Raw genomic sequence first — 12,924 nt, 5'->3', positions numbered from 1 at the left:
TAAAGGTGGAAAAAGATTTGACATGATTATGTTAGATTCATTTTTACATCAAAAACTTGCAATTTTAACAGGGGTGTGTAGACTTAGCAACTGTAAACTGCTGATCACTTTACTATAAATATAAGCTTTTCTAGCTATTTTTCTTCATGACTTTTATTAATGCTGACTTTTGGACAACAAACTTCCAAGTGTCCACTTTCAAAAGAGACCACAATTATGTCTGTAATAGAACAGAGTGATGTAATACAGCCACAAGTTGTAGTGTGTACCTTTGTTTGTAAATAAGATTTACTGTACATATGCTGTATCAGTGTGTAGTGTGGAGGAGGGCGGAGCCGGGCCGGAATGACGCACGCCCGGACCCCAATCAGCCTGATGAGGAGAGCGAGGGATAAAGGCGACCAAAGACGGCAGTTCGAGAGAGAGAGAGAACTACAGGCAGCTGCCCTGTATGTGTTTATGTTTGTGTGTTTTTAAGTTTATCATTAAACTTTATTTATATTGTCAAGCCGGTTCTTGCCTCCTCCTTTCCCTTATAACCTCTTTACATTGGTGCCGAAACCCGGGAGGGAGGAGGGATGCCCGTCGTAGAGTCCTCGACACTGCCGTCCACCCAGGGGAGCGCCGTTACCATCCCCCGGGGGACGGAGTAGCCCGAATGCCCGGACACGGGGAATGGCTGCCGTCCATGAGGCGAGGAGGGACTGGACTTCCCGACCACCTGGAGCGATGGAGCCACTGCCAGGGATGGAGGAGTGCCCTGCCGGCTGGCAGAAATGCAGAGGGGTCGAGGGAAGACTGCCGTCCGCGAGTGGAGGAGGGAATCGACTCCCTGACCACCTGGAGTGGTAGGGCCACTGCCAGGGGTGGAGGAGTGTCCCCACGGGCCACCGGAAACACGGCGGGGCATTCTGTCTGCTGGGGGTCGGAGTAGCCCGACTGCCCGGACGCGGGGAACGGCCGCCGTCCGCAAGGCGAGGAGGGACTGGACTCCCCGACTGCCTGGAGCGATGGAGCCACTGCCAGAGATGGAGGAGTGCCCTGCCGGCCGGCAGAAATGCGGAGGGGTCGAGGGAAGACTGCCGTCCGCGAGGGGAGGAGGGAATCAACTCCCCGACCACCTGGAGTGGTAGGGCCGCTGCCCTACGGGCACCAGAAACACAGCAGGGCCACCAGAAACACAGCAGGGCGTTCTGTCTGCTGGGGGTCAAAGGATTGACACCGGTCCGCACGGGGAGGAGCGGCTATCGTCCACCTGAGAGGGTGGAGGAGTGATCGTGGACCACGCGACAGCGCATCAGAGAACCAGTGAGTGAGTTTATTTTTCTCTCTCTCCTCTCTCTCTCTCTCGCTGTCACTCTGTGTTGGCCTTTCCCTCGCCTGTTTTTTTGTTTTTGTTGTTGTTGTTTTTCCCCTCCTGTCTCCTCCCAGGTCGAAGAAGGTGTGGATGACCTGCCGGCAGGCAACACAGGGAGGAGTGTAGCGCATAGGAGGGCCGGGCCGGGCCGGAATGACAAAGTATGATGTTAACAACAGTAACATCTGTGGAAAAATTAACACCTAATTTTTATAGTGTATAAATTGAAATATTCTGACAGTGTGACTAAGTTGGGTCTCCTTTACAAATTACTTTCATCAGGCTCTTTAATACTTATTAAAGTAATCTCTGTAGCAATTCTGAAGGCAAACAAAACCATTTTCCTACAATCAGAGAGCATTACAAGAGAACAGATTTTACATGATAGATAACTGATACCTTGGTCCATAATAATTATGAAAATGTACCTTAGTATCCATAGTTTTTACAATTATATATTTCATGGTAACCATAGGTAAAACCATGCATGGCTCCTCACTACCATGGTTAGGCCAGTATTTATGGTTTCTATATAAAGAACTATGGATTTTTTAATGAAAAACTGCAGTCTAAATACATTTAGAAACTTTTACTGCCACAAATAACATAGTTAACCCTCATGTGTTGTTTGGTCATTTATTCATTTTGTTTCTTTAATAAAAATGTGTATCCTTCATCTAAATGGTCCAAGACTTGGTTACTTTTCCTTTATTTGCCATCTGAACACACACAATTATTTATTTTATTTTTTGGACTAGATTCGATGAGTTGAGGCTTTGTGACAAAAACGTAGCACTCGTGTTGTTCTGGATCAAAAATGACTGGACATTGGAAATGAATGGGAAAGACTACAACACAGAGCATTTTTTTTTTATTTGTCAAACAAAAATCAATAAATCAGATACAATGCAGAAAACAATAACACATAAATTAAGCGTACACATGCACATGTACGCTAGGGCTGTTGCGGTGACAATTTCTTACAACCGCGGTTGTTAAAGGCCAATCAATGCCGGCGATCGGTGTTGTCTGGTGGTTGGAGGGGACGGGGGAGGGTTGCGTGCAAATTACACATAAATTAAGTGTTTATTGTGGATCAAACTTTAAAAAGTGTGTCATTGAACACGAAATAAAAATTAAACCCTTTGTAAAAAATCACAAAATACCCCAAATAACATAAATTCAAAACTTTTTTCATTGGTTTACCATTTCTGTCTGTTATTGCACCATAGCCTACAGCCTATCTTACATCAGTAACATTGACACCTGGAATATTTTTTTGTCATTGATGTGTATGATTCTGTTAAAACTGCTAAACTCCAATATTTAACACAACTAAATATCACTAAACAGCTGGACAATAATTAAATAGTTCAGTCCTACCTTTGCTGGAAGCTTTTTCGATTGTCAGATGTTTTAATTTTTTGCGAGTTGTAGCCGCAGTGAATACACGTCCAGAACACAGTGAATACACGTCTCCTCAACAAAATTACTGACAAAAATGTTTGAGGTTAAGAAAGACAGGATCATGAGGACAATTAAACTATTTTATTTCAAACATTGTTGACAAAAATATGATAAATATGAAAAATAAACACTGCAAAATATTACCACTGCATTGACAATGGATCATTTGAATAAACAAGGTTTTTCTTCTTCTAAAAGAAACACATCATATGAGATAAACAAGCTATCAACAGCATAAATATAATATTACAACTTACATCTGCAATTAAACGAATGCACAATGGAGCTTGAACATATGAATGAATTTGTAGAGAGAATATTGTGAAGATTTCCCCGTGTGAGCTGCGTGTTATGAGATGAAAGTGCTGATCCCTGGTGAACTGAAGTGCTTTTTAATCACTTTTCAAACGCATCATATATCAACTATATCAACAATATAAATAAAATATTAGCCTATAACTTACATATGCAATGAAGCGAATGCACAACGGAGTGGTTGTCATGGTGATGCTAGCAGCCCTATTGTACACGCAAGCACACACACAAAAACTCGTTTTTATATCATTGTGGGGACTCTCCATAGACTTCCATGCATTTTATGGATTTTATCCAGATCTAATGATAATTTCTATCCCCTAACCGTAAACCTAACCCTCACAGAAACCTTTTTGCATTTTTACATTTTCAAAAAAACATCGTTTAGTATGTTTAATAAGCAATTTCCCTCATGGGGACCGCTGGCTGGGCCCCACAATTTCAGGTTTTACTATCCTTGTGGGGACATTTGGTCCCCACAATGTAGTATAAACATTTACACACACACAGGTTTGTTTGTTAAGACATCTCATAGACTTCTGTTGATTTTATATCAGGCTAATGATATTTTTTCTTTCCCAACTCTACCCCTACCCCTCTAAAATAGTCTGTGCTCTGCGGTTGACACCAGTCAGCAAGTAAATGCATCTGCCCTGTGCTCACACACCTCTTTCCATTCTGCTGTGTTGATAAATGACTCTGGTAGCGTATGTGTTTGTCTATGCTCTGACAGAAGTGGACCAATTTCTTGAGTGTTAACTGTATTCATGTCAAAAATGTAATATGATACTAATAAATCAACCTGACAAATAAGTTACACCAACAAAAGTTATTTTTATAGGTTAGATCAAGTAGTAAAAATAGATCTTTGAGCTAAAGCTTGACTTGTTTGTTGTCAATAACTGAACTCTGTGTGTAGAGAATGAGATTAAACACTCATGGCTTCTGGCTAGCCATTTTAACATATATTCTTTAAAACTTACAATATCTATTTGTATTTTTCTGGTACTGTATCTATTTTTATTTTTCTGGTACTTGTTTTTATCTTTCAATCAATTTGACTGATAACTATTTATTAGATACTAGTGCTTTTTACTTGTCAAATGTAATGACTAGTCAGAATGGCTAGTCAGTTGGAATAACAATTGGAATAGACACTAGTGTCTAATAAATAAGTACTAGTAAAACTGGAATACATACTACTATTACAACTACTATTACTAGATTATTGGAATAAGTACTAGTATCTAATAAAAAATTACTAGTATCTAATGAGTAGTTACTAGTAAAATAAAATAAAAAAAACATACTAGTCACTTCTGGAATACATACTAGTCGGAAGTGAATAGTTGATATCTGAACTACACATCCCCATAGAATTCAATGGCAAAAATGTGCAATTTGTTACCAGTTACAACAGAATAGATACAGTACTTGTCACTACCTGAATAGAGACTAGTAGGAGAGAAATTAGTATAGTATCTAATAATTAAGTAGTAGTGACTACTGAATAGATGCTCGTGTCTAGGGTCACAATTATGATATTTGGCTGATGGTTAATTGTCAAACAAATCATTGTGATTATGACGATTTATTGTCTTTTAAGGGCTTTCATGATTAATTGTTATACAAATTGTTAAACTTCTAAAAAGCTACACTATGTAAGATTTTTTTTTGTTAAAAATGAATTAAATTTAATTAACGAGCAAGTACACCAACAATCTGTAATCCAAACCATGTTTTTGCCTTACCCCGATTCACTATGGTAAGCCTATAATAATTATTTGTATTTCAGAGCTATCGGGACGGATTTGGTTGGGAAATTGCATACTTCCGTCATTCGTCCATGCCTGTTTATGTCATGTCCGTAAATAAAAGAAAAAGACGATCCAGCTATCTACTACAGCATGTGTATATGTGCAGTGATAGGTGTGGTAGTATTTTGAAGATGAAAGCTTGTAGCCACAACAAATGAGCGACATTGACCATGGATCATTCAAAAAGGAAACCCTCTGGGGAATCACCAGTTTTCAAAATAAAGAAACCTCGAACTAAGAAGAGTCTGCAAGCAAAAAAGGGAAAGCAATAGAGCCCATTTTCAGTGGTGGCGACAACTCCAAGATCTTAAAGGATTTAAAACCAACCCAAAGATGGAGTTTTTTCTTGCTGGATAGGCAAGATATTTTATTGGACCAATAGTGAGTAAGGTAGCTCTCTTAGTGCGGTAGTTCATTAGAAAGCGTTAGCCACACTAATGGGGCATTTTATAATGGATTGTGATACTGCAGTGCTTTCAATTTCATTTTCGAGAAAATTTTACTTTTATGCTGGTAACAATGCCAATCTCTAAACCAGTTCCTACCTTGGTCTATTTGCCTGCTAGCTACTGTAAGTAATAATAGTTTCAACCATTTGATTTGATCTGATATGACTAGCAATCGTAATGTCTAATGTCATTGTTGCCTAACATTTGTAACGCTATTTATTTTAAAACAACTGTTTTCAATACGTCAAAACAACAGTGGAAGATTTGCTACTGACATATTTTCAGATATCCATTATTTTCTTTATTTATTTATTTGAGGGGAGCGAGTTTTGTTGTCGTTAGTGACATTCACTCTGATAAGATGATCACCTGTAACCATGGTTACACTTCAAACCCCGGTACATTTCAAATCATCACATTTATCCATGCAGAAGAGTAGAGTCGAAGCCTAACTCATGTAATTACCAAAACAATGTTCCTCCACAAATAACCTGCAGTTTTATGCTTCAACGGCTAGAGGGCCAAAAGTTACATACAGTAAGTGTAGCTTTAAGGTGCATTTGTGCTTCATTAAACTATAGTCACGATCATGATTTCAGCTCAGTTACACTTCTTATAGTACCATCTAGCGCTCTGACATTATTTAAACCACTGGAGTCGCATGGATTATCTTTGAAGCTCCAAAAAGGAGTTAAAGTCAGCATAAAGGTCTGGTCACCATTCACTTGCATTGAAAGGACCTACAGAGCTGAGATAGTCTTCCAAAAATCTTTGTATGTGTTCAGCAGAAGAAAGTCATACACATCTTTAGGCATGAGAGTAAATGATGAGAGAATTTTCATTTTTTGGGTGAACTATACCTTTAAGAGGCTATTTCTACTTGATCTAGGTCTAGGCTATTCTTCAAATTGGTTTTGTTGGTGTAATCCATATTATAGACCAGTGGTGTAAGGTTTTCAGGTTTAGTAAATTGAATAAAACCAGTTCATTTCAATGTTACCACTTGAAGTAAATTCCCCAAACAGACCTGGAGCTGCCGTCTAAATTCAACCATTAACATAATGGAGTTTATGTTAGAAACTGAAATTAGGAGGAATTTACGATAATGAGTCAAAATTAAAGACCATTAAAGACATCGCCAATGTAACAAACGTTGTCTGCTATTTAAAGCGCTTGACTGAGATTGAGATAAGATTCTGGGCAGACACTTTTACAAGAGCAGAAAATGCAGACATGCCAAATCTATGTTCCCTTTGGCAACAAAGTGCTTAATTCCTTCTGTCTGAGAAACAAACTTAAACTAAACCTCCAAAATCAATATTACAGAAACAAAAGTACAATTATGACAGATACAAACCAATTAACTACAACTGAAAGCAAATTCAGTTGATAACGTTATTATCACTGTAACAAGCATTCAGCTCTGGAGTGACTACTGTACTGCATACACACAAGAATGAGAATGTGCGAGATTCACTCCTGTATTTAAATCCAGTTTTCAATCCTAAATCTTTGCAGTGTGTACGTGACCTTTGTGCTTTTATTTCAACAATGGCTGGCATTGAAAGGCACCACAGTGTTGAAATAAGAGCAGAAATGGTTCTGTCAACACTGAATCCTCAGGTACACCCACTGAAAATGTTGGATTGAATATCATTGAAAACTAAAAGGCAAAGACACAATCACTGCTGTGTCAGTTTAAAGTACTACTGAGAGGTGCTGCTGAACTTCAGGAAACTATTTTAATGGAGCTGTCAAGAGCAGAAATAACAGCTGCATTCATGAAAGGTGCCAGTGAAGCTGACAATGAGCTCTATGTGTTTCTGTTATATATATATATATTTTTTTCCAATAAAAAACACCCAAACATACTTAAAAAGAATGTAAGAATTACCTGAAAAAATATCATATTAGACTTGTTTTTAAAAATATATATAATTATTATTATTATCTGGAATATCTTGAAAAGTGTATTTTGTCTTGTTCCGTTGGCAGTTTTGTGGTCTTACAATACGAAAAAATGTAAAGTCGTTAGTAAAATAGAGTTTATCGCATTTTAAAATAAATCTTTATCTAGTTTACACACACACACACATCGGTAAATGCCCACTGTGAGAGTGAGTTTTAACTCTTACCTTCTGCACACCCGCGCTCGTATCCATTCTATGTTAGAAAGGAAAGTATATTCCCCAATTTACCCTAGAGTTGAGCAGGGTTCAGCTGAGTTTAGTTCGGTGTGTAATGTCTCCACTGAGCCATGTGTGTTTGACGGATTTTATATAGAACTGTCTGTGGTGTCCTCCGCCTCACTGGGCGTCATAAACGCAACAAACGCTCCCGCGCCCGGGATATCTCCTTCAGGAATTAGTCATGACATCAGACCGGACTGTGAGATAACCCCAAACTCTCACATTCATTATGTTTAGTGTGTTTCCACCCAACACTGTATTTTGACTTTATATGGAAGCAGGAAGGCAGAATACTTCTTTTTTTTTGTTTTGTTTTTTGTTAGTTTTTTTTTTTGTTTTTTTTGGTGGTGGTGGTGGGGTGGGGGGGCGGGGGTTAGTCTCGCAATATACAATTTATTCAAAATATACAATATATTTATTTGATCATAATATGCATAACTATATACTATTTATTAAAGACAGGCTTACATAAAAGAACAGGCTTTTGTGTTGATAAAGAAGAAAAAAATAGATACATTTTCAGTCTAATGTTATATAACAAAGAGAGATAAGCTACTATTCTTCTTTTAAATGGCTTACTCCAAGTAATACTGGATTTAGAGGGTGACAAAGCAGCAGACCCAAAAGGGCAACTATGGCAAATATACCAGGGGACTACATATAAGGTACCTGAAGACCTGTAAAAGCATGTGACTTCAAAATACATTGAAATGTCTCAAAAACAGTAGAAAATCGGATGGCTTCCAGACTCACTAAGATTTCACAATATTACGTTTTTTTTTTTTTTTTTTTTTTTTTTTTTTTTTTGTTGTTGTTGTTGTTGTTTTTTTTTTACAATGTATTTTGGATCAAATCAATGCAGGCTTGGTGAGCAGAAGAAACTTTTGAACTTTTGAACAGTAGTGTACATCCAACAGAATAATTCTAGCATTATTTACCAATGTAGAATTTACTACCCTAAAAACAACTGGATGAATGATGTGACACTTTGTGATAATGTTTGTTCCAAAATACTTGTTTAAATGAATGAAACTAGTTTATTAGATATTAAAAATATAAATTGTGACAAGACAGGCTGTCAGTCTGTGTGTTAGTGTTGGTGGGGATTTTTCAACGATTTCAGTGCAGTTACATTGTTACGTCAGTAGGTGGCAGCAAGGGACTGTTATGAGTAAGTCAGTCAGCATACTGTTCAACCATTTCAGTCAAAAAGGCTGCTTTATTCAGGAACAAACAATGCTATGGTTATCAATATGTCAGTCATTGCTATTTCAAGAGTGAATCCCTCATTTATATGCGGATGTAATTCCCAAAACGTTGCAGCGTGTACGTGGCCGTTGGTCCTCCTCTTAGCAGCATGAAAAACAAGTTTTATACAAATTCAGAATGGATTATACATAGAAAGTGCATAACGAGCGCTCCCTTTATAATCACTAAAAAGCTGTCACTCATCTTCATCACGATCTCTAGCACCCCTGTAGAACCAGGCCTATTAATAATGAAAAATGAGTAAGCCTAAATGTTTCCAATTTATGCAAGGAATACAAAAGCCCCGACATGGAGTGGATAGATAAAGTAGAAAGATAGAGAGAGAGAGAAAATTACCCCTCAAAAAAGTCAATAAGAAGCTTTCTCTTCCCGACTACGAGTGGAGGTTAGTAAAAATAATAATGACAAATCTGATTAAATTCATGGAGTGGATAAGGTAAATTTCGTGAATTAATTATTTACAATAATTTATATTAAGTTTGTTTACAGGCTAGTTGTCATCTCTCTTTAAAATGTAAATGCCCCGCCCCACATCTAAAGACCGCTAAGCGCATGACATCAATGACATGACTCCGGTGAAGCTAACTTTAGTTAAAAAATGGAGAATAATAAACCTCCACTCGCAGTCGGGAAGAGAAAGCTTCTTATTGACTTTTTTGAGGGGTAATTTTCTCTCTCTATATATCTTTCTACTATATCTATCCACTCCATGTCGGGGCTTTTGTAATCCATGCATAAATTGGAAACATTTAGGCTTACTCACTTTTCATTATTAATAGGCCTGGTTCTACAGGGGTGCTAGAGATCGCGATGAAGATGAGTGACAGCTTTTTAGTGATTATAAAGGGAGCGCTCGTTGTGCACTTTCTATGTATAATCCATTCTGAATTTGTATAAAACTTGTTTTTCATGCTGCTAAGAGGAGGACCAACGGCCACGTACACGCTGCAAAGTTTCGGGAATAACATCCGCATATACAGGTGCATCTCAATAAATTAGAATGTCGTGGAAAAGTTCATTTATTTCAGTAATTCAACTCAAATTGTGAAACTCGTGTATTAAATAAATTCAATGCACACAGTCTGAAGTAGTTTAAGTCTTTGGTTCTTTTAATTGTGATGATTATGGCTCACATTTAACAAAAACCCACCAATTCACTATCTCAAAAAATTAGAATACATCATAAGACCAATAAAAAAAAAAAACATTTTTAGTGAATTGTTGGCCGTCTGGAAAGTATGTTCATTTACTGTATATGTACTCAATACTTGTTAGGGGCTCCTTTTGCTTTAATTACTGCCTCAATTCGGCATGGCATGGAGGTGATCAGTTTGTGGCACTGCTGAGGTGGTATGGAAGCCCAGGTTTCTTTGACAGTGGCCTTCAGCTCATCTGCATTTTTTGGTCTCTTGTTTCTCATTTTCCTCTTGACAATACCCCATAGATTCTCTATGGGGTTCAAGTCTGGTGAGTTTGCTGGCCAGTCAAGCACACCAACACCATGGTCATTTAACCAACTTTTGGTGCTTTTGGCAGTGTGGGCAGGTGCCAAATCCTGCTGGAAAATGAAATCAGCATCTTTAAAAAGCTGGTCAGCAGAAGGAAGCATGAAGTGCTCCAAAATTTCTTGGTAAACGGGTGCAGTGACTTTGGTTTTCAAAAAACACAATGGACCAACACCAGCAGATGACATTGCACCCCAAATCATCACAGACTGCGGAAATTTAACACTGGACTTCAAGCAACTTGGGCTATGAGTTTCTCCACCCTTCCTCCAGACTCTAGGACCTTGGTTTCCAAATGAAATACAAAACTTGCTCTCATCTGAAAAGAGGACTTTGGACCACTGGGCAACAGTCCAGTTCTTCTTCTCCTTAGCCCAGGTAAGACGCCTCTGACGTTGTCTGTGGTTCAGGAGTGGCTTAACAAGAGGAATACGACAACTGTAGCCAAATTCCTTGACACGTCTGTGTGTGGTGGCTCTTGATGCCTTGACCCCAGCCTCAGTCCATTCCTTGTGAAGTTCACCCAAATTCTTGAATCGATTTTGCAATCCTCATAAGGCTGCGGTTCTCTCGGTTGGTTGTGCATCTTTTTCTTCCACACTTTTTCCTTCCACTCAACTTTCTGTTAACATGCTTGGATACAGCACTCTGTGAACAGCCAGCTTCTTTGGCAATGAATGTTTGTGGCTTACCCTCCTTGTGAAGGGTGTCAATGATTGTCTTCTGGACAACTGTCAGATCAGCAGTCTTCCCCATGATTGTGTAGCCTAGTGAACCAAACTGAGAGACCATTTTGAAGGCTCAGGAAACCTTTGCAGGTGTTTTGAGTTGATTAGCTGATTGGCATGTCACCATATTCTAATTTTTTGAGATAGTGAATTGGTGGGTTTTTGTTAAATGTGAGCCAAAATCATCACAATTAAAAGAACCAAAGACTTAAACTACTTCAGTCTGTGTGCACTGAATTTATTTAATACACGAGTTTCACAATTTGAGTTGAATTACTGAAATAAATGAACTTTTCCATGACATTCTAATTTATTGAGATGCACCTGTAAATGCGGGATTCACTCTTGAAATAGCAATGACTGGCATATTGATAACCATAACAGTCCCTTGCCGCCACCTACTGACGTAACAATGTAACTGCACTGAAATCGTTGAAAAATCCCCACCAACACTAACACACAGACTGACAGCCTGTCTTGTCACAATTTATATTTTTAATATCTAATAAACTAGTTTCATTCATTTAAACAAGTACTTTGGAACAAACATTATCACAAAGTGTCACATCATTCATCCAGTTGTTTTTAGGGTAGTAAATTCTACATTGGTAAATAATGCTAGAATTATTCTGTTGGATGTACACTACTGTTCAAAAGTTCAAAAGTTTCTTCTGCTCACCAAGCCTGCATTGATTTGATCCAAAATACAGTGTAAAAAAAACAAAAAACAAAAAAAAAACAGTAATATTGTGAAATCTTAGTGAGTCTGGAAGCCATCCGATTTTCTATTGTTTTTGAGACATTTCAATGTATTTTGAAGTCACATGCTTTTACAGGTCTTCAGGTGCCTTATATGTAGTCCCCTGGTATATTTGCCATAGTTGCCCTTTTGGGTCTGCTGCTTTGTCACCCTCTAAATCCAGTATTACTTGGAGTAAGCCATTTAAAAGAAGAATAGTTGCTTATCTCTCTTTGTTATTTAACATTAGACTGAAAATGTATCTATTTTTTTCTTCTTTATCAACACAAAATCCTGTTCTTTTATGTAAGCCTGTTTTTAATAAATAGTATATAGTTATGCATATTATGATCAAATAAATATATTGTATATTTTGAATAAATTGTATATTGCGAGACTAACCCCCCACCACCAAAAAATTAAATAAAAGTCTTATGGTGGGGACCCCCCATAAGACTTGATTCAGTTTGAGCACTGACCTGAAACCCACTAAATACTTTTATCACAGCTGTCATACGTCACAGCACTAGAGCATGAATCAGATTACAAATAGTTGATGTAGTTTTAAAAGTGCCCATTTACACTTTTTGAACACAAAAGTTAAAAATCCCTAAAAACTCACAAATAAGCTCACTAATAAGAAAAGTACCAAAATGTACAATGATAGTCTATACCCATTTTTGTGTTTTGGACATGGTAATATTGGTATATGAACATGGTAATTATTCAGTAGCATGATATAGCAGAAACTTGGGCTTTAATTTATATTTTATTGTTATTATTTTTTATAAATGCCTGGTTGGGGCAAGCTGTCACATGTGTTTTAGGGGAAGATCCCCCTTAAGAACAATGTGCATTTACTGTTAAATTGTAACATATTTACATATAAATGTACAGGATGATGATGCATCATCCACTATATTATCACAGGAAAATAGAAACATTTACTCATTTAGTTACTATAGCACAAACTTAAAAACACTACTGGTGCACGATGACCCCCTACCTGGGTTAAGAAGCCCACCCGGGTAAACTTGTCCCAGATGTCATCTGATTTTTACAGAATGTATAAAATACATATATTTTTGT

At 37.7% G+C, this 12,924-nt stretch overlaps 1 protein-coding gene across 1 annotated transcript in view; it reads right to left on the bottom strand.

Annotated features, from left to right (window-relative positions):
* LOC127438276 (LIM and cysteine-rich domains protein 1-like) overlaps nt 1-7,748 on the bottom strand; it is a 99,567-nt gene extending 91,819 nt beyond the window's left edge. The window contains exon 1 of the mRNA XM_051693758.1: nt 7,541-7,748. Within this exon, the coding sequence (XP_051549718.1) occupies nt 7,541-7,567 (27 nt within the window). The 5' untranslated portion in view covers nt 7,568-7,748. The remainder of the gene's footprint in view (nt 1-7,540) is intronic.
* Nucleotides 7,749-12,924: the final 5,176 nt, after the last annotated feature.

This window comes from Myxocyprinus asiaticus, chromosome 49 (genome assembly GCF_019703515.2).
Source record: "Myxocyprinus asiaticus isolate MX2 ecotype Aquarium Trade chromosome 49, UBuf_Myxa_2, whole genome shotgun sequence".
Taxonomy (NCBI): Eukaryota; Metazoa; Chordata; class Actinopteri; order Cypriniformes; family Catostomidae; genus Myxocyprinus; species Myxocyprinus asiaticus.
Note: the sequence above shows the minus strand (reverse complement) of the source record. Positions and strands in the feature narration are given on the sequence as shown.